The sequence below is a fragment of the Polypterus senegalus genome, chromosome 8 (genome assembly GCF_016835505.1).
Source record: "Polypterus senegalus isolate Bchr_013 chromosome 8, ASM1683550v1, whole genome shotgun sequence".
In the NCBI taxonomy this organism is placed as follows: Eukaryota; Metazoa; Chordata; class Cladistia; order Polypteriformes; family Polypteridae; genus Polypterus; species Polypterus senegalus.
In genome coordinates, this window is record NC_053161.1 from 35,749,048 (window position 1) to 35,775,315 (window position 26,268).

At 37.6% G+C, this 26,268-nt stretch overlaps 1 protein-coding gene across 1 annotated transcript in view; it reads right to left on the reverse strand.

The window, feature by feature from the left end:
* The window catches only part of tmem168b (transmembrane protein 168b), a 70,890-nt gene that overhangs the window by 33,559 nt on the left and 11,063 nt on the right, over positions 1–26,268 (reverse strand). Inside the window, exon 2 of the mRNA XM_039760954.1 lies at positions 16,399–17,678. Within this exon, the coding sequence (XP_039616888.1) occupies positions 16,399–17,535 (1,137 nt within the window). The 5' untranslated portion in view covers positions 17,536–17,678. The remainder of the gene's footprint in view (positions 1–16,398; positions 17,679–26,268) is intronic.

Consider the following 26,268-nt stretch of genomic DNA (forward strand, 5'->3'; position numbering starts at 1 on the left):
AGTAAGGTCAGAGATTACAATAGTTTTTTACCTGCAAGATTTAATAGAAGGTTGTAAGCTATTATCAATAAAATATTTTCAATTATTGAGTAACCATGTTGTATAGACAAAAAGAAAAGGGTATTCTCTTGAGTCTGAATATAGAAATATTTAGAATTAATTTAGATTTGTATAGACTCCACACCATCGTAACGTAACAGTCACCACTGTTAATAAATCCAGAAGCTCAAAACCCTGATTTTCAATCAATCTATTGTTAGTGAATGTAACAGCCAATCTTAGAAAGTTAATGTTGCATTTAACATCTAATTTCAACAGAATTATGTCTGGTATGGTATAGTCTTTTATCCCCTGTAGGTTAACATGAAATAGAACTTATTAGCTATACCTGTAAACCTGAGTGTTAATTAAGCCAGTTAGGAAGTAGTCTCACTGCTAGTATGGGCTGTTAGATAAATTTGCAAATAGGATACTGGCATGCAGTTTTTCGACTATTCTACACATGATATGACTTCATGACCAAAATGAAACAGGATAAGTAAGCCTCATACAGAAATTTCTTTAAACAAGGACTTTTATTTTCTTTGTAGAGTCAATTTTTTCTCTATTGTGTGAACTGTTTTGATTTGAATTTTACTAAAACTTTTAAAAAGAAGATAATTAAGATTGTGGAATTATATGAAAATGTGTTACACTATTGCCTGAACTGTCCTATGAAGCAAGCTGAAAGTTGCAGAACTTTGGTAATTTTGAACCAAAACAGCTATAGTGAGTGTAGACTTTTGGAATTCCAAGATGGGAGCCCACCTGCTATGGATCTGAACTTACTAAACGTAGATGCGTGCTAATCCAAACCCCCTGCTCTTCAATCTGATGTTAGTAAATAAAGCCACTTTAAAATCCATCAGCAAAGAATTTCTCAAACTAAAAATGGTCCCCAAAAAAAAGACAAAATGGTTGAAAACCACTGCTCCACAGACACGTCACTCTAGAGAGCTGTAGTAGCTGAGGGAAGAACCTGGATGGTATGCTCTGCTAGCGAAAGAGTTTGTTTTGGTGGTAAAAAAAAAAAAAAGGAGAAAACTGACCTGTGGTAGTAGTAGAATGCATGCCTAAGTCACAGGGAAGTAGCAGTGAGGGTTATAAAATAGAAAACGTTACAAGTAAAGCGGCAGAGTTTAAATCAAGTTGCCTGTAAGTGATGTGAAAGGTCTGTGGAAATTGAAGAGAAGAACAAGGGCTGCAACGAAAAATTGCAAAAAAACACATAAATGTACTGGCCAGTCAGTACCTTGCCTCATTGACAATAATGCAAAATACATATTTATAAACATACACATACATATATAAACACATACACACACTCTATGCATATGTTTTAGTTTTCCTAAGAAGGATACAAATGTGTCAGGAGAAGGATGATCATAAATCCCCAGTCTTGTGCATAAACAAAACAAACTTTAAAAAGAAAGGATTTATTTTCAAAAATAGTAAACAATACCTGGAATAGCCGAAGGAAGCAATAATAGTTAAAAAGAGTTACCTAAAAGGCAATCCAAGTGCAAACAATGGTACTGACTCAGGTGACGCCGCAAGTGGCAGCCATTCCAGCAGCTCCGTGTATGACTTTATCTTTCTACCTTTTTTCTCTATTTCACTGTTAACTCCTACCACTTTCTTTTATGTGGATTCGTTCCCTGGACACTTTTTACTACTTGGACATGGATTTTTACAATGTTTTAAACATTTTTAAATGTTAAAATCTCCATTTGCTGCACGGACATCGAACTGTTGGCTGTAAGTTTGCGTCCCTATTAATTGCCCAGAGTGTTTGGACACGTCATTTTTGTTATTGTTTACATCCCTCCTCGGGCGGACGTGGAGATAGCGGGTGACATCATCCATTCCGCTTGCTAAAGTACAAACGCAGCACCCCGAGGCGCTTGTGCTAATCGCTGGAGGCATTACCTGCCTTCTCTCAGTATGTGGATTGTAACACCCAGGGAAATAGGACTATCGACCTACTGTATGCAAACGTTAAAGACGCAAACAGTGCCACCCTACTGCCTGCGCTTGGGAAAGCGGATCATAACCTGGTTCTGCTTCAGCCTCACTACAAACCAAGAGTGTGGGAGCTACCTAAACCACACGCTCAATCAGGAAGTGGTCCCCTGAGGCAGAGCGGGCTCTGAGAGACTGCTTTGGAACTATAGACTGGGATATCCTTCAGGGATCTTATAGTGGGAACATTGAGGAGGTTGTTGACTGCATTACTGACTACATCAACTTCTGTATGGACATTGTAGTTCCAGTAAGAATAGTACGCTGCTATGCTAACAACAAGCCATGGATTACAAGTGACATCAAGGGCCTTTTGAACCAGAAGAAAAGGGCTTTTAAAGGCAGTGATCAGCATGAGTTCAAGCGTGTGCAGAAGGAACTCCGAGTCCATCTCATGGCGGCAAAAGAGCAGTACAGGAGAAAGCTGGAGCAGAAGTTGCAGAACAACAGCATGAAGGAAGTTTAGGATGGGATGAAGATCATCACTGGCTGCAGCTCGAAGTGGGGTGCCACCATCGAGAGAGAAGTGGAGAGAGCAAACCAGATGAACAACTTCTTCAACAGGTTTGACCACCCTAAGCCACTCTCACCTCGGAGAACCGCACCCTCCACCCATACTTCTGCTGATACCAAGATAGACATTCCTCCCCCACACTATATGACTCTTCAATTCCACCCGGCGGATGGGGGTAAACGTTAACATCATACAAAGTTATTGTCTGTCTGTAATACCTTCATTGTTATCACTCTTTAATTTAATATTGTTCTTTATCAGTATGCTGCTGCTGGAGTATGTGAATTTCCCCATGGGATTAATAAAGTATCGATCTATCTATCTATCTATCTAACAAGTCTAAATCCACAATATGTAAGCAAAATAAATCCAGAAAACCAGAAATATCAACAAACATACCAATACACATAATCCTTCACAAGTCTTCTGTCCCTGAACCTTCTCTGCTCTGGTTTAAATAGTCAGACAGAGCGCTTAGGTGTGGTGACCTCATGGATGTGGTCCTGCTTCCTGGGGCTTCACCCACAAAGCACAAGGAAAATAAGAAAACTTAAAGAGACAATAGATATTTACAAACCTAACAGAAATTACATAAATGTAAAAAAATGATAAATGAAAATCAAAAATGATAAAAAAAAAAACAACAATACAGTAATTCACATAAACCACAGTTCCACATTTATCTGGAATTGAAAACAACCCCTCATTAAAAAGGTCTCTCTACAGAAACTTTCAGTTCTATTACTGAGTTGTAAATGTTTTTATAGTAAAATGTCCATTAAAAATATCCAGGAGTGTGGTTAGCCATGGAAAGGAAACACTGCTCAGACTCCTTTCTCTATGCTTTACGCTATGCTTCAGTCAATATTAACTCCCATCGATTTACCAGCAATTCAGTTGTTCGTTTCTTATTAAACATGTGAATCCAATACAGGAAACATTTAGCAGGCAGAAAAGATCTTATCAGCTTCCCCTATACATGGTCAATTATTTCTGCCAATTTTGATTTACACAATACTCAACACTGTCATTAGATATTAGGACAATTAAACATTTCCATACTGATAATGCATTTGGGGCTTGTGACATATGTAATCTTCCAATGACAAACTATTTCTTCTAAATACTAATTAGAAAAGTAAAAAGGTTGTCACAATACTGAAATTCCTATCTTCCAGACAATACTTTGAAAAGTATCAATACTCAATCCTATTTTTGATACCACGGGTGGGGGGTAGGTAGGAAAGTCAGGGGTGCATACAAAATTGTTGTTTTTTTTTATTTGTAAGAGAAACAAAAACTAACTAAAGATAAATAAATTCCTCTTGAGAAAATGCACATGCTCAAAAGCCTCTGAGACTGTCGCACATTCAAAAGTTAAATGATGTAGTCTTCTTTAAACATTAACAGTAGTTTAAAATTTTGACATTAGTGAAAGAAACAATCACATTAAGGCATAATTGTTTCTTATCTCTTTGTGCTCATCTATGTATGCTCAATGGTCATATTTTCTCCTTTTAACATATACTCTGTTGACAAAGTGCTTTTTGATCCTAGAGTATTTCATTTTATTTTAAATTTTAGCCGAGTGCTCTTTCTTTGAAAGCTGACTGTAAACATTTTGAAAGTGTGACATAAAATACCACTTTTTAGAAATTGCTCAGTTTTTGTCTTCAACAAGATTGGTTCAATAAATTAATTTCTTTAATGTGATCTTATCAACAAATCTATACTAATAAAAGGCAAAGCCCTCACTGACTCACTCACTCACTCATCACTAATTCTCCAACTTCCCATGTAGGTAGAAGGCTGAAATTTGGCAGGCTCATTCCTTACAGCTTACTTACAAAAGCTGGGCAGGTGTCATTTCAAAATTCTACGCATAATAGTCATAACTGGAACCTATCTTTCTCCATATACTGTAATGGACTTTAGCTCGATGGCCGTGGGGGGCGGAGTTGCGTGTCAAATCATCACGCCTCTCACGTAATCACGCGAACTGACTGCGAACGCAGTACATAGAAAACAAGAAAGAGCTCCAAATAGCGCTGAAGAAAAATGCATAGAAGCTTATTCAAAAGTGCAGCTACTGCGGAAACAAAGCACGGTGTAAGCCGTAAGTTTAAATTAAGTTTGTCATGCCTTCGTCGAATACTTTATTCGTGAGATACAAGTTTAATGAGAAGACACGAGGTATAAATGAGACTTTGGATCACTTTGTAACGGAGTTAAAATTGCTGTAGCAAGAAACTTTTAAGTTTCGGGTCTTAGCTAACATTAAATAAAGCCGTGGACAACGCAACATCACACAAGAGAGCAGCTCACGTGAACTGACTGAACGCAGTATGAGTGATCACTTCCATGCATCAAACCTGTTCAAAAACGCATTACACAATTGACAAGGTAGGAAAAGAATATGCTCCGAGCTGAGGTCCACAGCTAACGCGGTCTTGCGGAAGTTAATACACACGCTGTCTCTAGACTTTCTCCACACTCAATGTATTCCTCGCATCCCCGTTATACTCTCTGATCTCCCATTTTATTTCAAATGCCTCCAATTTCCAGTAAGGCTCTGCTTCGCGATTACAAGTAATAAGTCTCAGGGACAGACCCTGCAAAAGGTTGCCATTGATTTCAGGCAAGATTGCTTTTCTCCTGGACAACTATACGTTGCATTCTCAAGAGTAAGCTCGCGCAGCTTTGTCATATTACAACCAGAGTGCTGAACTGACAACATGCTATATAAAGAGAACTATAACAATCGTAATAAACGAACAATAAAACAGTGGAAAACCCGTGGATTAAATAAAAAGGCAGCTTCCTTGGCAAAGCAAGGAAACAGGATGGCCTTATATGTCGTTCGTTTATAAAACAGCAGAGAAGCTGTATAAAGGCTGCTTCACAAAAAAGCAGCGGAGCGCCTTATATGAGCAGGCAGTCAGCTAAAGAAGGGAATCAATAAATATCTATAATCGTAATAAACGAACAAAAAATAGCGTACAAGCCGCGGATTAAATAAAGGAAATGGGCACCTGAATAGTAAAGTAAGTCTCAAATAGCTACACAATAACTATAGCAATCGTAATAAACGAACAATAAAACAGTACAGAACCGCAAAGCAAGGAGAAACGACGGCCTTATATGGCATTTGTTTATAAAGCAGCGGAAAAGTTGTGTGAAGGCAGCTACACAAAAAAACAGCAGAGCGCCACACTCTGAATGTATTCCTTGCATCACCGTTATACCCTCTGATCTCCCATTTCAATTCAAATGCCTCAAATTTCCAGTAAGGCTCTGCTTCGCGATGACAATTAATAAGTCTCAGGGACAGACCCTACAAAAGATTGCCATTGATTTGAGGTAACATTGCTTTTCTTCTGGACAACTATACGTTGCATTTTCAAGAGTGAGCTTGCATAGCTTGGTCATATTACAACCGGAGTGCTGAACTGACAACGTGGTATACAAAGAGATCCTTAAGAAATAGTTATTGGTATATTTTCCCTCAGTTTAAGAAGGTTTTCTTTTTTTCTTAATAAAAATGTAATAAAATGTGTATATATATCGATATGTGTATATATATATATATATATATATATATATGTGTATATGTGTATATATGTAGATATGTGTATATATGTAGATCTGTATATATATATATATATATATATATATATATATGTGTCTGTGTGTATATATATATGTATATTTATCTATATGTATGTATGTATGTGTATATGTACAGTATATATGTACAGTAATCCCTCCTCGATCGCGAGGGTTGCGTTCCAGACCCCCCCGATAGGTGAAAATCAAGTAGAAACCATATGTTTGTATGGTTATTTTTATATATTTTAAGCCCTTATAAACTCTCCCACACTGTTAACATTATTAGAGCCCTCTAGACATGAAATAACACCCTTTTGTCAAACGTTTAAACTGTGCTCCATGACAAGACAGAGATGACAGTTCTTTCTCACAATTAAAAGAAAGCAAATATATCTTATCTTTAAAGGAGCGCCGTCAAGAGCAGAAAATGTCAGAGAGAGCGCTCGCAAAGAAAAGCAAACAATCAAAAAATCAATACATGCTTTTAAGTATACAGAAGCACCGTGATAAAGCGGCATTTTGTAGAAGAGCGTCCGTGTCCTCTGTGCAAACAGCCCCTCCGTCAGGCAGAGAGAGTGAGAAAGATAGAGAGAAGCAAACAAGCGCCACGCGGGAAGCATATCTTATAGCATTGAGGAGTTTTAGTTAATATGTAATACATGCTCTGATTGGGTAGCTTTTAAGCCAACCGCCAATAGCATCCCTTGTATGATTTGGGCAATCAAACTGAGGAAGCATGTAACCTAAATTAAAAGACCCACTGTCCACAGAAAGCGGCGAACCAGTGAAAAATCCATGATATATATTTAGATATGCTTACATTTAAAATCCGCGATAGAGTGAAACCGCTGAAAGTCAAAGCGCGATATAGCGAGGGATTACTGTATATGTAGATATGTGTATATATATGTATATACTGTATATGTGGGTGTATATATGTATGTGTATATATATATATATATATATATATATATATATATGTGTATATGTAGATATGTATATATGTATACAGTATATGCATATGTATATATGTTTATATGTGTGTGTATATATGTGTGACAGCAACACTCATAACAGTGACAAAACAATTACATTGACAATCATGTTACGTTATTTTTAAAATGTTTCCTTTTGTTTTTCTTAACTTCTTTAACACACTACTTCTCTGCTGCAAAGCGCGGGTATTTTGCTAGTCTATATATATAATTCACTAAGGCAAAACACCCATGGAAAGCACGCCGGAAGGGCCGTGGATTCACTAAGCCGCCGACAAGTAAGACACCTATGGCACACGCAGGAAGGAGCCACGCCCACCAACTCCAAAACCATTGGATACGACAACAACTCGCAGAGCCACGCCCACCAACTCGGACGCGACGACACAGCAAAAACGGCGTTATTTATATTCGTCTGTCGTAGAGGCCACATGCAACTCCGAGCCACGTTGATTGTTCATAGAGGCATGTTTCTCGCAGAGGTGAATTGCCATATGCAGCGTGTAAAACGGTTTGTGAGGGGTATCCCATGGGATCCTTAAAACAATCTTTTACAACTGAGGTTAAAACAAAATGAAGTAAGCAGTCTTTAAAAACCAAGTTTTCGGTTATGACGCATGACCATGTGCACCTTAACACACTGTTTTACACGCTACATACAGCAATTCGCACTACTACCGTTGTCGGGTGTCTTGGTGGATTATATATAGAAAAGCAGCCAAGACCGCACAGAGCAATGAAAAGTCTACGTGAGTCACAGGTGCATGTGGACTGTGCAAAGTCGACAACGACTCAAGTAATGAGTTGGAGGTGGGCACATGAGCAGGCAGGGCGTGATGGCGGTCCGCTAGTTTTCAGTCACGGACGATTGTGTGTTGCTTCGTTCTGTGCATTGTTACAATGTTGCTTTTCTTGCTGATTTATTACATTACCGATTTTTCAAATGTTAATTTTCTGCCTGTGCTTAAAAATCATTAAAAAATTGGCTTGATTATGCGGTGTATAGTATGCCGTGGGTTGGCTAGTAAATACATAAATATGATGGAAGTGTAGTAAGAAAATAATAAAATGAAGGAAAATGTATTGCCTAGTATGCAATAATTCTGCACAAAGACATTTATAAGGACAAATCATTAAAATAAATGTACTCATTCACTTTTTATACATGGTCCCATGAGCTCCCATTTACCAAGGTAATTTCCAAAACTACTATGATGAGGCATCAAGTAGAATTTTTAAAGTCATTTTGGGGGTTTGGGGGTCACCAAAAACTTCGGTCAACACTGCTTTAGGCTACAGTAAGGTATACAGAAGATCAAACTGCTTGCAGATCAAAGTAATTGTTACTACTTTGTTTCTTTTTTTTAAAAAACCAGAGTCATATTTAAACTAACACATTCATATGCAAATTTCATTAAAATATCTCACTGAAAAATGAAAGGACTGTGCTGAGATAGATCCAAAATTATACACTGCATTCCACAGACAGCACTACAACAAAGTATACTTTACCTTGCACTATATTTTTCATCAAGAAAAACACATCTAACAATACAACATTGAAAGGTCATCACTTAATGATTCGGTTAGCTTACTTAACAGTGCATTTCTGAAGCTGGTTGTAGGACTCTGCAAGCTGCTGCCTCACCACTTCTGCATGAAGGGATGGAAGAGATTGCCCTAGACTTTTCAAATTAAAACAGAGATAGCTGCAATGTTTGGGGACTGTGTTTTCAAAAACCTCAGCCACTTCTACCATATAGTTTGAACAGTACAGTATTCTCAAACCAGAAATGCAACTTAGAGACAAACACCATTCAAGATCAAAAACTACTTAACAGGAGAGCCATATAAAGAAAGATCAGTCCTACTGAATGCTAACTACTCCCAAAAGCAGACAAAGTAGTGTCATGCTGGTAGAAGGTTAAATTACCATGGTGACATACATATTTATTTTTCGTCTTTTTTTTTCTGGATAGAAAAATTTGAATCGGCACTTTGTTTATGCCTAATGAAGTCTTTTCAGCAGCTTGAGCAAAAACAATATATAACCTGTGCAAGAGTACTTCACTCCTCCCAATGCTTTAAGCAACTGTTTCTCATGGACTGGCACCAGTTCATGGACATTTTGTGTCGGAAAGTTGAAAAAGCAGGCTTGGTAAGACTATTAAACTGTTATTAAATACTATCGGTGTACAAAAACAGTCCACTTGTCAAAAAGATTGAAGATCACTGTAACTTAAATGATCTTCCTAACCGTATTACACAATACAAGGAAAGAAAACAAAATGTTATCTATATGAATAAAGTACACTGAGACGTGACTATTTCACTGACACTATAATTTACTAGTGTGACAACACTTCCCGGTGATAGGAACAGTCCCACGTTTTAGGCTATACATCCCAATATATAAGTGAAGAATATCAAAATGTTCAGTTTTTAAGAGGCTGCCCATGTAATACAGTTTTTCAGTGCTGCTTTTCTTTATACTTCAGGCACTGCGTGGAATCATTTGTGTGTTTTTTCCCCATATGTTCTAATTCCTCTCTGATGATTATGAGATAAAGCATGCATTATGTATGGGCACACATCTTACAATTGCCTGATTTGGGACTTTGAAAATCTGGCCACCATATAATTTACAAGTAGACTGCCACATTCACCTGATGTCCATAATGGTTACTCGTTGTTATAATGTTTGTCTTTCACTTCTGTTATTTAACATTTGGCATAACTAAATTGCTTTGCAAATCTCATTTCATGACACTGTAAGTGCAGAAGTTTGAACTGGAGACAGCATCTCATTCTCAATAGCACAATTCAAATACAGTAGAGTCTTGCTTATCCAACATAAATGGGCCGGCAGAACGTCGGATAAGCGAAAATGTTGGATAATGGCAGGTGTTAAGAAAAAACCTATTAAACGTCAAACTATGTTATAATTTTACACATTATGAGCCTAATAATCATGTTTTACAACAAAACAACAGAATAAAATTAATTGAAAAAATTAACTTACAGTTACAGAATTGTCTGGAGTTAAATACAGTATGTACTGTACTTAAAAAGTTCAGTCCTGTGATGATTTAAAGACATTTTTGATCGTAGTCTGCTTTCCTGACGAGTGCCGTTTCTTCGCTGTCACGTCTCGCCATCTTTGCAGCATCATTATGTCGATTCCTGTAGCTTCTTCTTGTTGCTCAATGTAATTAATTGCAGTTTCTAGAGCCTTAACTCCGTCACTAATATAGTCAACATCCGTACGAGCGTATACATTTTACTACAGCATTGCGACTGCATGTGTGTGTGTTTGTGCTGGGACGTGCGAGTCCCCGTTTTGCACCCGAAAACTCGAAGCTGAGTCTCAGTACTTTTAGCAACACCAGCTTTATTCAGCTTGAAACAGTTATTTATTTTAGCAGGATCTGCCATTCTCCTATACACAGACACAGCAGTCAGGCAGGGTCGGGGGGAAAGTAACACTGTGCCCTGCACATTTATAATGTTCCTTGTATCACCCATCGATGGCAGGCGCTTATAGCATGTCCGCGATCTTTTCGGATTGGCCTTTATGGCGAACTGCTACAGCGCTGGGTGATTGCGATTGTTTTGGGACGCTCTTCCGCGTGTCATCCAGTTGGATGGGAATCCCACAAGAGTTTAGAAACTCACTCACACCAGCCATGATTCTTTTCAAAGGTAAAGTGCAGGTTAATTTGCTTTATTTATTTTTACTTTATATTATGTACTAGCAAAATACCCGCGCTTCGCAGTGGCGAAGTAATGCATTAAAATTTTTATTAAGAAGAAAATTAAACCTTTTTAAACTGAGGGAAAATATGCCAATAATTATTTGTTAAGGATCTCTTTGTATACCATGTTGTCAGTTTGGCCCTCCGGTTGTAACATGACCAAGCTGTGCGCTGAGCTCACTCTTGAGCATGTAACTTACAGTTGGCCATGTGAACAGTAATCTTGTCTCAAATGTCACAGCTTGGATTGCTGCGGTCATAATCGGTTTGAGTTTCATGGTTTGTTTCAATTGCGACAGTATTTGCAGGATTTGTTGTGTTGAAGTGACATTTGGCATCTGTCAAGCGTTGTAAGCACACAACCGGTTTCATTGATAAAATCACACCCAGTTTTTGAGAGTTTAAACATTCATAAACATCAAAGTGTCCACTACTGAAATCGTCACCTGTGAATCTAAGATGTTTAAGAGGCATTGACGGTTGTCGAAAGGTGTAAAGTATTTGGCCATTTCGGTACACTTGAAAGCGACAACCGAACAATTCAGCGGCAGCCATCAACTCACATGCAGAACCATAGGTGAAGGGCTTAAGCATTTCACTCTTCTAGTGCTCCTGTGTAGTATAATTATCTCCTGTACCGTCATCAGTCCACACCTTGAACCTGTCCCAGTTATTCAATACATAAGACAGAATCTTCCTCCGGATAACAAGAGTGAGCCTGATATGGCCGTGCAATATGTAACAAAGAGAATAGAAAAGGTAAGTGACAGTTCTTTGATCGATAGTGATCATCTCGATAGACATGGTAATGGGGGTTGGAATGATAAAGGAAATGGGTACCTGAGCAATGTAAAGTAAGTGTAAAATACCTATACAATAACTATAATTGTAATAAACAAACAATAAAACAGCGGAGAAGCCATGGATTAAACAAATTAGGGCTGTAGTTATCAGTAGGGAGACGTGAATCCCGTGGCGAAGCAAGGAAGGGAATGTAGAGACCGGAACGACGGACAGTCTTATATATGCAGGCAGGCAGCCAACAACGTGGGAGGTGTTGGGATGGGGGACACAACGCCACCTCACACGGTGACCGAGGTGCAGGCTATGGACGTATGTATGTACGTAAGTAGGATTCAGTTAGCGTTGGGAACCCGTGTACCAAATTTCTTGAAGATGGGCCCATAAGTAACAAAGACCGTTGGAAAGTTCAATATGGCGGCCGACAGTGGCATCATACCACCGAAATAAGTACGTACATTGGTTTCGGTTAGTGCAGGGAAGCTGCCTACCAAATTTCGAGAAGATGGGGCCATAAATAAGAAAGTTCAATATGGCGGACGTTGTTGACCGTTATGACCATTACGCATAGAATTTCGAAATGAAACCTGCTTAACTTTTGTAAGTAAGCTGTAAGGAATGAGCCTGCCAAATTTCAGCCTTCTACCTACATGGGAAGTTGGAGAATTAGTGATGTTGGAAAGTTCAATATGGTGGCTGACAGTGGCGTCATACCACTGAAATAAGTATGTGCATTGGTTTCGGTTTGCGCAGGGAAGCCGCCTACCAAATTTCGTGAAGATGAGGCCGTAAATAAGAAAGTTCAACATGGCGGACGTTGTTGACCGTTATGACCGTTACGCGTAGAATTTCGAAATGAAACCTGCTTAATTGTTGTAAGTAAGCTGTAAGGAATGAGCCTGCCAAATTTCAGCCTTCTACCTACACGGGAAGTTGGAGAATTAGTGACGTTTGGAAAATTCAATATGGCGGCCGACAGTGGCGTCATACCACCGAAATAAGTACGTACATCGGTTTCGGTTAGCGCAGGGAAGACGCCTACCAAATTTCGTGAAGATGGGGCCATAAATAAGAAAGTTCAACATGGCGGACGTTGTCGAACGTTATCGACCGTTACGCGTAGAATTTCGAAATGAAACCTGCTTAACTTTTGTAAGTAAGCTTTAAGGAATAAGCCTGCCAAATTTCAGCTTTCTACTTACATGGGAAGTTGGAGAATTAGTGATGAGTCAGTGAGTGAGTGAGTGAGGGCTTTGCCTTTTATTATTATAGATTAATCATTTTTATATGAACAGTTTTGGGTTGTGGAACGAATCATCTGAGTTTCTATTATATCTTATGGGGAAATTCGCATTGATATACTGTATGAGTGCTTTGGACTGCGTGCACATTTCCAGAACGAATTATGCTCGCAAACCGAGGTTCCACTTTAATTAGCTGCGGTAGAGTCGGGAGCAACAAAAAATAGACTACGCTCACGCTCGCAACTTGCAGTTCTTGTTGCCGTTTGATGCATTTTTTTTTGTGGGACATCGGATAATACGGAATGTTGGATAAGCGAGACTCTACTGTATGTATAAATATGTGTTTTAAAAAAGTTTTAGTTGTTACATTAATAAACATTACATTGGTTAACAAAAGAAAAAAGAAACAGACAATATACATTTAGTGTTTACTGGTTTGTTATTAGGAATTAAGTATGCAGTTTAACTAGATCAGCAAATTGTGCATCACTGAGATTATGTACTTTCATTAACACGTTAGATGTTGTATGATTGGAGCGAGTTGCCTTGTACTTCAAAACAACAATGAATGTCTAACCAATGTCTAGTCTAGTGTGGCGGAGATAGGCTCAAACTCCCAGCAACCCTAAACTGGATACACCAGTCAGAAAATGAATAGCTCGACAGACAACTGTTGTCATGTTCCTAATAAGCCGAGGATAAATATGAAACCTCCATTCCTATATCCTGGCATGGTGCTGTATTAATAAGCAAATAATCTTGCCACTTGCTCCACTCACTCAATTGAGAGTTAATTGTTCACAATGTTGAGCTCTCAAAGCATGTACAAATTATGCATTTTTATTTCATAAGTAATTCTGTAATAGCATAATACTGGCAATAATTACTGCCCAGACAGAAAAACATGATTTTCCTGCTTTACCAAGTTAACCCACTTGGGATCAGTGTACAAGTAATGTATTGGAAATGTAGGGGAAAAACACCTGGAACCACTCTTTTTATTTGGTTTCTGACGCTACCAGAAAAGATGCTGTACTCTAGCCTTTCTATTAGCAGAGTATCTGGTCAGTGATGTGCCTCTTTTATGTAGGGTGACATTGTACCTTATATCAGTACCTCTCCAAGGCTTCCTAAATTGCAAGGCACCATTTATTTTGTAGCTTTCTGACATAGTTCAACTAATCTCCATTAAAAATGTTAAGCATGTGATATGTCAAAGTCCAATGGACGTATCAGTTGTGCCTTGGGATCCTCTGTACAATCTTGTACTTACATATACTTGCTGGCCTTGATGGAATTTTGCTGAAATGTAGCTTTTTAAATGACAAGTTGAATTAAAAGCAGAAATGCTAAACCTTTTCTTATTAGCGGAACTAAAGAGATGGTATTGAATATGTTGTGAATGCTTCAGTGGAGAAGCTACAGTATGTAAGCAAATTTAGCTTTCATAGTATTACAAATGCTTTTCATACAAAGACATAAACACATCAGAATAGGTCAAAAAAAAAAGAAAGAAAGGCTTTAATTAAGTAAACAGGTGGCATATTTTCTCTCCCACTTAAACTTTCTTGCAAATATAGTCACAGATTTTTCCAAGTAGAAAGTTACTGGACCTGATGAATTCTTGTGTAACTTATAAATGATTGCTTACACAGACGTCTAATAAAAATGATAATACTTGTTGACCTCTTGAAACATTTTGTTCAAAAATAATTCATCTCTAATCAGTATTTAAAGAGATTAATTTGTTCTTTGTCAATAGTCATTTTTCTATATTAAATATATTTCTGTTCCAAATAATTAACAGCATAATGTTGACAGACCTCTAAAGTACTGACAAAGAAAGATGTCACATTAATTATTGATATAACCACACTCAAAGTTTAGTCTTTGACCAATCTATTTAGACAGTACTTGATATGAAAGGTTTCATGCCATGACTGATGACAAGCAATCTTTCTCAATAATTTTCAGTTGTACAGTAAGGTATGATGACAATAATTTGAGTTGAAAAGAAATTTTGTCACAGTGATTATTGTGAATGCCATTACACTGCACAAAATCACTGACTTTAACAGATCATTTTTCCAAACTGTTCACTATGAAAGTACTATATACTATACTATACAAACGTTTATGTTAGGCAGCATTTCTATTGAGGGCTGGGCAAACCATTGGTCTTACAACCTCTGCAGATTTTTTTTTTCTTTCTCCAGCTTAACTGGAGTTTTTTTTTTTTTTTTCTTTCATCTTTAGAAACTTACAACATGACATTGTATATAAGATGCTACTCTTCTACTTGATATATATCTGTTTTATTTAAGATGGTGTAGATTTTTTTTTGCTTATTTATTCTTGAATATTACTGCATAATGTTATTTGTTTTTCTTTTCTTCTAACTTTCTCTTTGACATCTTGTAAAGCACTTTGAGCTACATTGTTTGTACAAAAATATGCTATATAAATAAATGTTGCTCTTATATGAATTACTCTTCATTTTTCTGTCTAGTGAATTTAGATATTGTCTCCTAAGATAGTCAAAAAAACCTTAAAATTGCTCACAAAATGAACAATAGGATACTGCAATAGAAAATGATGACATGGACAAAAACAAAACCACAACAAAACATGCAAAACCAATCAAAACTACTGATTGAACATTACAGACATTCATCTTTTCCCAACACTGGCTGAAAGACATAATATTCCTTTGTGGTGAAGAGATGGAAAGAAACAAGCTATGTTTTTTTTAAACCATGGTATCAAAGTGCCAAAAAGCAAAAAGGAAATAATAATTACTGATTAAAAGTACATATTTTAGATGCTACCTTGATATATACAGTGTTGATGAGAATACTGTCAATTTATTTATTCTTACTTGAGTAAAAAATTTTTACAAACTAGTTTTCAATTACTTGATTATATGTGCCTATCTCTATTAATCAGATTTTACAGATAACAGCAGCAGTAATTTCAAACTACTGGTGTGACACCCATGATTGTATGAATAATAATTATAGTTATTATTGTACCTAATTATGCCTCAGAAATTGTCATAAAATACATAGTGAAAGTGAAGAAATCTGCTAAGGAATTACTGTATCATCATCTAGCTGGAGAAACAATTGCATTATTACGGAAGTGGGTTCTAGTGTTTCTGTTTGACCTACTAGGACTACTTTAATATATTTATTATTCTAGACTATTTTAAATTAGTACTTATAATCAAACTAAACACCTGCAAAGAAAGACAGCCCTCAATAAAAAGTGATTGTTGGTATACCGATGAATACATAAACCAATCAGATACCTACTCATGCAAACACTTATAAAAACTTTCATAATAATGTTTACATTTAAACCAAGATAAATCTGCATGCCAATTTACATAAACTGAACAGTTTCATGAGATTTCTTACCTGTAATGATATTGCTCCAAGAACCGCAGTTGATAAGATGCTGAAAAACATGAGCCGTTCTGAAATCAAACAAAAGTGCCTCATTCCCTTAGATGCCATTATTCTGTCCAAGCTTCGGTTATCCATGCGCTGTACATTATAAATCTTCTGACAGTCATTTAATTTAGTATTAAAGCCCCAAAGAGTAATAATGAAAGTCACATGGCACATTATCCAAAATATTCCAAAAATGGAGAATCCAGGAATTACAAAATACCAAAGTTGTACATTTTCTAGATTAATTGCAGCAATGATGAAAAATGTAATTTCACCAAGTGCAATTGGGAGAATAGACAACCTACGCAGCACCCTACCATGATGTAAGTAGGGCATCCACCGCTCAGTCACAGTAAGACCACTGAAGTAAATATCAAGCAATGGATCACAAATCAGACGACTTACACAGCAAGCCAGAGCAAAAGGGTTTGTATAAATATTTAAACCAGGAAAAAACATCAAAGAGGTAAGAAGAACAAATGTAACCAAATTTAAAAATGCAAAGGAGGACTTCATTCGCAGGTCAACAATTAACATTGCTAAAGCCACAACCAGAAGCATTACGCTAAATGACTTCTCCATAGGCAAGGCTGTGCTAGCTATAGAAAAGCCAAGAAGTTCCAAAAATTCTGATGATGTAAGAAGAGTTGGCCTATGGTGCACACTATCACATATTCTTTCCACCAAAGCCCATAATGTCCTTGTGAGAATGCTTGTTAATAAGAGGTAGTTAGTTGCTTTTTCTTTGACATCTGTTTCAAGTGATGGATTATTTAGAAAACATAACAATCCCAGGAGAAATCCAAACCAAAGATGGGAAAGGCTAACACTGGCTGCTTCCATAGAAAAGTAGTAGTACAAAATGCTAGCAATGCCAATTACAAAAATTCCCAAAACAAACATAACTAGTATTACAGAATCAGTTGTCTTTTCCCATCTTACATAAAAGCCCAAAGACACAGCAATCAGGAGGTTGATGCTGGCTAAATATCCAAGATACCGCACAGAAGAATGCATGCTGGTTTCTTTATTTAGCTCTTCCAGTCTAGTCATTGCTGCATGCAGACAGTGACTGACACAATACCTCAATGACTTGAACATGTACTTTGATGAGTTGTTTTTTTTTTTTGACTGTTGAAATACTAGGTTTTAACTTGCACATTTAAAAAATGTGTCATGATGCCTGTGCACTTGTTAAGAATAAATGGTCTTCTGTTGGCAAGATGTAAGCATCAGAAATTGACCTAGGATGAAGGGGAAAAAAGTGCAATATTAGAAAATACTGAAATAATACCTCTGGGAAAAGTTTTAAAAATTAAATTAAAATGCAAAAATTGAAATGTTGGAATTTAAGGCTTTGCAGACCTTTTGAACTCCACCACATTGCAAATGCCTTTAAACAGGAACAATAAAGAGGTGTGAATAGCTGCAAAAGATAATGGATACATCCTATAACCGCATATAAAACTGTACATTTGTGGTAAATGGTGTGCCCAATATATGATTAACATGTGAATATATAAATAGAAACTTACAGTTCAATATTTTATTATGTAGATTAACATGGAATAATTATATCATGTTGAAATTTTTTTTTTCTTCTCAATTGGTCTTCAGTTGGGGCAGCACAAATATAAGCAACATACTCAAAATCATGATCTTTGTAGATCAAAACCTACTGAAGAAATGTACAGTATAACTATATCTTTGAAAACTAGATAGATAGATAGATAGATAGAATATTTTGGAACTGTGTAATTGAAAGAATAAAAATTTCTTTTATGGTCTTTTTTAAGGCAACTGTGTAATTGAAAGAATAAAAATTTCTTTTATGGTCTTTTTTAAGTGAAACAGGATACATTTCTTTAAGCAGAAAAAATCAGTAAAACATCAGGAAAAAAATAAATGAAAACAACGCTTTTTTTAATAAAAGTAGAAACCAATGGAATGCCTCAGGCAGATGTAAACCTAGCTTTGTGTTTAAGGATTTTAAAGCATAAGTCTCAAATACACTTCAGGTACTAGGTGCATTAAAAACCTAAGACTCTAGGATTAATGGAATTTCACTAGTAGTGATTAAAGACAAGGGTGGCATTGTTTACAAGCCAATAATAAAAAAAAATCATCAATCATTTTAGGTTTACTAGTTTAACTAATTCTACATTTGAATACCTCACGTGCAAGAAGTAAGACAATAACAAGAAATGAATACACACCAAATGTTATTAGATAAATATATTTAGATAAAAAATATTTAATTTTATAAGTACATGCTAATGACTTTAGCTCACTAAATCTCCTGTCACTAGAATTCAAAATGCTTATATTACAGGAAACTAAAATACTTTAATCTTTGCTTAAATCTGAAAATCTAAATTTACAGCTTGACGGAAAGAAGTGAAACTACGAAACAGAAGATGACTATCATCTGATAGAACAGTGCTGGCCTTCTTTCTAAACTGCTCAAGACACTGCTCGGAGAAAGAGAGGACTGCTGCAAAAGTGGTTAGTGTTGCTCCTGCTTTCTAGATCCAGTATCTGTGGTTCAAATCCCATGACAGACTTTTGTTTGCATGGAATTTAAATGTTATCCCTATGTCTGTGTGTGCTTTCCCTAAGGTATTCTAGTTTTCCACATGCATTCCCAAAAACATGCAGATTAAGTTAGCTGGTGATTATAAATTGGCCCTGAGCAAGTATCGTCATGAACGTAACAAGCAATGGACAGGCGTCTTGTTCATGTCACTTTTTCCTGCTTCATGCAAAATGCTGCCAGGATAGACTCCAGATCCCCATTACTATTATCATTATTAAATTATAATTATTTATTATTATATAATTATACTATATTACATTAGAATATTATAATGTTAAATTGCAATAATCTCTATTACTGCTCTAAAATTCTTTTATATAATGTAAAACCAACTTATTTGTTTGTTGAGCTTCCTTACTAAATAAAGCTGCTCTATCGATCGATCGATAGATAGATCGATACATACATACATTATTAATCCCAAGGGGAAATTCACATAATCCAGCAGCAGTATACTGATACAAAAAAACAATATTAAATTAAATAGTAATAAAAATGCATGTAAAAGCAGACAATAACTTTGAATAATGTTAGCATTTACTCCCCCGGGTGGAATTGAAGAGTCGCATAGTGTGGGGGAGGAACGATGTCCTCAGTCTGTCAGTGGAGCAGGACAGTGACAAAAGTCTGTCACTGAAGCTACTCCTCTGCCTGGAGATGACACTGTTCAGTGGATGCAGTGGATTCTTCATGATTGACAGGAGTTTGCTTAATGCCTGTCGCTCTGCCACAGATGTTAAACTGTCCAACTTTACTCCTACAATAGAGCCTGCCTTCTTAACAAGTTTGTCCAGGCGTGAGGCGTCTTTCATCTTTATGCTGCCTCCCCAGCATACCACCGCGTAGAAGAGGGCACTCGCCACAACCGTCTGGTGGAACATCTGCAGCATCTTATTGCAGATGTTGAAGGACGCCAACCTTCTAAGAAAGTATAGTCGGCTCTGACCTTTCTTACACAGAGCATCAGTATTGGCAGTCCAGTCCAATTTGTCATCTAGCTGCACTCCCAGATATTTATAGGTCTGCACCCTCTGCACACAGTCACCTCTGATGATCACAGGGTCCAGAAGGGGCCTGGGCATCCTAAAATCCATCACCAGTTCCTTGGTCTTGCTGGTGGTTTGAGTCGCACCATTTAACAAAGTGTTTGATTAGCTTCCTGTACTCCTCCTCCTGCCCACTCCTGATGCAGCCCACAATAGCAGTGTCATCAGCTAACTTTTGCATGTGGCAGGACTCCGAGTCATATTGGAAGTCTGATCTATATAGATTGAACAGGACCAGAGAAATTTACTGGTAGAAGCTGAAATTAATGGTAAGGAATTTGATTTGTTTTCTATGGTTAACTAGGCATTTTAAGCTCCACGGTAACCAAGAGGATTTGGGATGAGTTGGGAGTATTATACTAAACTACATGCAGTGGCAAAAACAGTGCAATGTGAATGCTGCTGAAACAATACCAAATGTAGAGAAACAGGAACCATGTAAAACAAGAATTATCTTTCATCTGTAATTTGTGTGTATAGTACTTTTTTTACTCCCTTTTTTCTCTCCATTTTCTCTTTTTATATGGTTTGTGTGTTTGGCTCTATATTAAGGAGACCAATTTTAACCATTAAAAATAGCTGTACAAAAGGCTATAATTGCACTTAACTACACGTTAAAACTACGCACACACAAAATCAGAACGCTCAAATTGCGATGTATAAAACCTAAAAATGGCGTAAAGCCATGCACATTTCAACGGTATCTCATACCCTGATGTACGCAATTTCTGCGCTCGGTTTTGCAGACTGGTGGCACCCAGTGTCAAAGCAGTCAAACTGTTCCTGTGTGGTTACCCTTTATTTTTTTAGATCCACATTCCTGACGCGGCTTTATAAATACACTGAAACTAACTGCATATTGTTTATAAGTGTAATGCATTTGATTGTAATTAACCTGTTACAATATAATGGTCCAGGGAATAGCCATAGTATTTCAAATACCATAACTGCTTTAGTGTTGTTACTCTCACTGCACCTTCTTTTTTCTTCTTTCAGCTGCTCCCGTTAAGGGTTGCCAGAGCAGATCATCTTCTTCCATATTACTCTCACTGCACCACTCGGAGTATTTATATCACTGTATCTGAGTGGGGAATCACAGCAGCAGCTGATCGGAAAGAGAATTATCGGTATACAGCATCAGGCACACACTGCCTCAGCCACGGCAAAACGCCTTTCCTGTACGAACCTTGCGGTTCAGAAACAGTTTCATCCCAAGAACTTTAAACACGGTCAATCAGTCCATCAACTGCTCCTTGTAGAACTGTTTGTACTTATAAGTACAATCACCTCACTGTAAACTTGCACTACAGTTATAATATTGCACAACCTGCGCCACTTTATAAAGCGCGTATCTACATATGACGACAATATCATTTTTAACATGAAATGCAGCAAAATATGTTGATTATATTATATAGATAAAACTTTAACTTAATTTAAATAATCTGTATTGTTAATAATTAAACATGTGAGGACACGGTGCCGCAGCGCTAGCTAGTTCATGGATTGATCCTGCCTCGTGCTGTATTCTTGCTGGGCTGGTGCGACACTGTAAGGATAGATGGATAGAATAATTAAACATGTACTACAAAGATATTTCAATGTTCCTTAAAAGTTTTGCAGAATCATCATTCTAAGCTTACAGATGGCTTAACGTCTATTACAGAGCTGATTGTGTGGCGATTGGGTATTTGGAGAAAGAAAAGTAAGGACAGGAATTAGAGGTTAGTACGTTTGAAAGAGACAGTACTGCTGCAATAAATTATTTCATCGAAGGTCGCGTATGGCGCAGCAAGCATCTTGCGTGAGACATGAACAATCACAGCGCCACCGTGTTCACATGTTTAATAACGTGCTTTCATTCCTATCATCATGAAAAAGATATCACGTATACATCTTAGTACAGTGGAACCTCAGTTCACGACCATAATTCGTTCCAAAACTCGAACCGAAGCAATTTCCCCCATAGGATTGCATGTAAATACAATTAATCCATTCCAGACCGTACGAACTGTATGTAAATATATATGTAAATATGTAAATATATGTAAAGATTAAGCACAAATAGTTAATTACACCATAGAATGCACAGTGTAATAGTAAACTAATGTAAAAACATTGAATAACACTGACACAAAACACCCAGGCTCCCTGCTACACGAGCAGGCTCGCTCTCTCTCTCTCAGCAGCATGCACTTGCTCAATCGCACCCTCCCCCTCTCTCTCAGCAGCACGCGCTCCCTCGCTCTCTCCCTCTCAGAACAGAGAGGAACATTTGAACAAATCCGAACTTTAATATAAAAAACAACCACAAGCAACCAAAAAAGTAACATTGCAGGAGTTCATGCTAATAGCCTTACAGCCCAATCGCCCTAAACACTTTTTTTAAAATGAGTTTTAAGCACAGCAGAAAAAAAAGGAACATTAGAACAAAACCGAAATTTATTTAAAAACCAACCACAAGCAACCAAAAAAGTAACATTGCAGGAGATCACGCTATTAGCCTTACAGCCTGATCGCTGTACTGTACAGTACAGTAAACAATTTTTTAAAAATGAGTTTTAAGCACAGGGGAAAAAAGGAACATTTGAAAAATCTGTAATTTAATAAACCACCAAGAAAAGTAACATTGCAACAAATCACGCTACGAACCACACCATGTAAACACTTTTTTAATGAGTTTTAAGCACAGGGAAAAAAACGAACATTTGAAAAAAGAGAAAAGTAACATTGCAACAATTCACACTACGAATTGAAAAATTTACTTTTGAAAAATCCGTAATACAAAAACCATAAACCACCAAGAAAACTAACCTTGCATGAGTCGAGTTCTGGCATGAAGTGAGGAGGAACTGGGTGGAGAGGAGGTTACAGTTTTGAGTAAGAGTCTGGCTCCGCGATGGAGAGATGTTTTCCTTCAGGTGTTTCTCTCTTGTGATTTATTGGGTTTCTGGTGTTTTTAGCTGGTGGGAGAGAAAGCCTCAAGTAGCCATTCCAAAAAGAAAGTTCTTGTGACCCAACCCTTCGTGTTTGCCCTCGACATTACTGGCAGTCTGGCTTTGTTTACATTGTGCTGCTTGAAAGCACAACGGGTTCTCAAATTGGTAAATGAGTAAACTGGCAAACAGTTTTTTTACCTCTTCCAGAACTTGAAGCCTCTGCCTGATTAACGCTGTAATCCTTTTATAACATCAGCTGCTTTAATAGATTCTTTCTGCTTTAGAATAGTCGAAATCGTAGATTTTGACTTCTTGTACTCGGCGAAAAGATCAGTAACACGAACGCCACACTCAAACTTTTCAATAATTTCTTTCTTTACTTCGATTTCAATTTTCTTCAAAACTTTCTTCTCACCACTCTTCACTTGCTTAGAAGCCATAGTTAACTGCAAAAGCACACAAAATACTGTAGAGCACAAAGAGATCACAGGTAAAGCACGCACGTCTGACCGAGAACAATGAACAGGGAGCGGCTCTGCTTAAATACAGTAATCGGCGCGTATGAACCAGCCAGGCAGGCACGCACGTGCAGGCTCGCTCTCTCTCTCTTTCTCTCTCTCTCAGCAGCACGCACCCTCCCCCTCACTCTCAGCAGCAGGCAGGCACATCTGACCGAAAACAATGCAACACGTGCGGAAATCATCGGCGTGCACAAACCAAAAGGGAAACTGACTTTGTTCGTATACCGAGTGTGTGGTCGTGAACCGAGGCAAAAGTTTGGCGAACTTTTTGGTCGTGAACTGAGTTGTACGAGTACCAAGACGTTCATGAACTGAGGTTCCACTGTATTTTAATTATTCAGAGATCTGTAATATTACGAATGTAATGGATTCTGTGTCCTGTCAGAGAAAGAGAAAGTGCGGAAGCACGTAGTGATTCACACAAAGAGCACATAGAACATCAAATACAAAACAAAGCATTTAACGTGCTACTTTAGTTACGATGGGATTTGAGAAACTAGTAAACTATTTTAAGATGAAGTTTATGATGTTCTACTTTAATCTATACTAATAAAAGGCAAAGCCCTCACTGACTCACTCACTGACTCATCACTAAATCTCCAACTTCCCGTGTAGGTAGAAGGCTGAAATTTGGCAGGCTCATTCCTTACAGCTTACTTACAAAAGTTGGGCAGGTTTCATTTCGAAATTCTGCACGTAATGGTCATAACTAGAAGCTATTTTTCTCCATTTTCTGTAATGGAGTTGAGCTCGAAAGTTGTGGGGGGCGGAGTTTCGTGTGACATCATCACGCCTCCCATGTAATCACGCAGTACGTAGATAACCAGGAAGAGCTCCAAAAACCGCTGAAGAAAACATACATTATATAATTAAGAAGGCAGCGAAACAATTAGAAGTGAGTGACATATAAAACCATATTCAACGGCTCACGTGAACTGACGCAGTGCGCAGACAAAAACCAACAGTTCCAAGGAGTGCTGAACAAAAACTGAATTACACTGCTACGCTCAAATAGACAAACCACACGCCGTGGCGCAGTAGTAGAGGCTTTGCCGCTAGCGCCGCTTCGAGGTTCGATTCGAGAGGGATGCACTAGTATGTACGCGTGCTTCCCGATACATTTTAGCCTCGCATCCCCTTGGTTTGAGACGTATGAAAAAATATGCGGTTAACGCAGAAAGACAGATCACCAATTGAAGCTTTATGAATAATGGATACTTTATTCGCGATCAATGATTGTTTTGGTAAAGCCATACTCAGTGTATTCATTAGATGAACTGTAAAAAAGTAAGAGCGAGGGGAGGATGACTTATTGAGGCACGCAGGCAAAACCACAATATCACGTGGGCTCGATGTACTGTAGTGCGCATCAACTCGATCTGAATTGCGCGATCACATTTGAAAAAATATATCTTTTCAAGTTCTATTTAGTCCATATGTGTCAAACTCAAGGCCTGCAGGCCACATCCGGCCCGCGAGATCATGTTATATATTATTGTTATTAATGGCCCAGGGATATGAAGCACTGGTAACACAAAAAACTACAGATCCCATAATGCAGCGTTTCAGCTGCCTTGCGAACACTTACGCGTTAATCAAGTCTAGCTTATGATGCTGCAAGTTATTGCGAAGCTAGCCCACATGATGCCGAAGAGAAAAGGTGATTCTGAACATAGAGCCTTTAAAAACCAATGGGAGGCTGAGTATATGTTTACTGACATTGCCGGTAAACCCATGTGTCTCATTTGTGGAGTTAATGTGGCTGTAATTACAGAATTTAATCTAAGACGGCACTATGAGACAAAACATCAAGATAACCTGAAAGACCTGAATGCAATGCACAAGATACAGAAAGCAGAAGAGTTAAAGAATAATCTGACACTTCAGCAGATGTTTTTACCCGTGCAAAATCACAAAGTGATTTCAAGTGAAGCTAGAGACACAAATGCACCAGTGCAACTTGCCCCCCTTTCCCTGTTGCCAAGTAATGTTGAACCAAGTCGGCACAACGGTGTTCCCAAATACGCACTTTGCTGATAAACTGAGCGCACTGTGCACTGAGTTCGCACGGCGCTTTGAAGAACAAAAAAAGAATTTTGAGTTGTTTCGCAACCGATTTGCCGTCGATGTGGAAACTGCACCTGCGCAGATTCAGATGGAGGTGATTGAGCTGCAGTGTAATGGCACACTGAAGGCAAAGTACGATACTGCACGGCCCGCACAGTTTATTCACTCCATTCCGCACAAATGCTCCAGCTCCGTCTACATGCGGCTCAAACCTTGTGCATGTTTGGTACACATATCTGTGTGAGAAGCTCTTCTCAGTCATGAAGACTAACAAAACAGCACACAGGAGTCGCCTCACTGATGAGCACCTGCAGTCCATCCTGAGAATCTCCACAACACAGAACCTCACACCAAACATAAACGAACTTGTTGCCAAAAAAAGATGCCAGGCGTCCAAATCTGATAAAATGACATATGAGCAAAGACAACTGAATGATTTGATTTGTTATTGCTGAAAAGAACAAATTTTATTTATATTTCCAGGTTTTGTTATGCACCATGTTCATATTTGAATTTGTATAATTTTGACAGGATATATTTTTATGGAGAGCAAAATCTTTTGGGATATTTAAAATTTAAGTTTATTTTTATATAAAATTACATAAGAGTAAAGAAATTTGAATGTTTGTTCTTTTAATGTTTACTTTATTTCTAACTTGTATAAT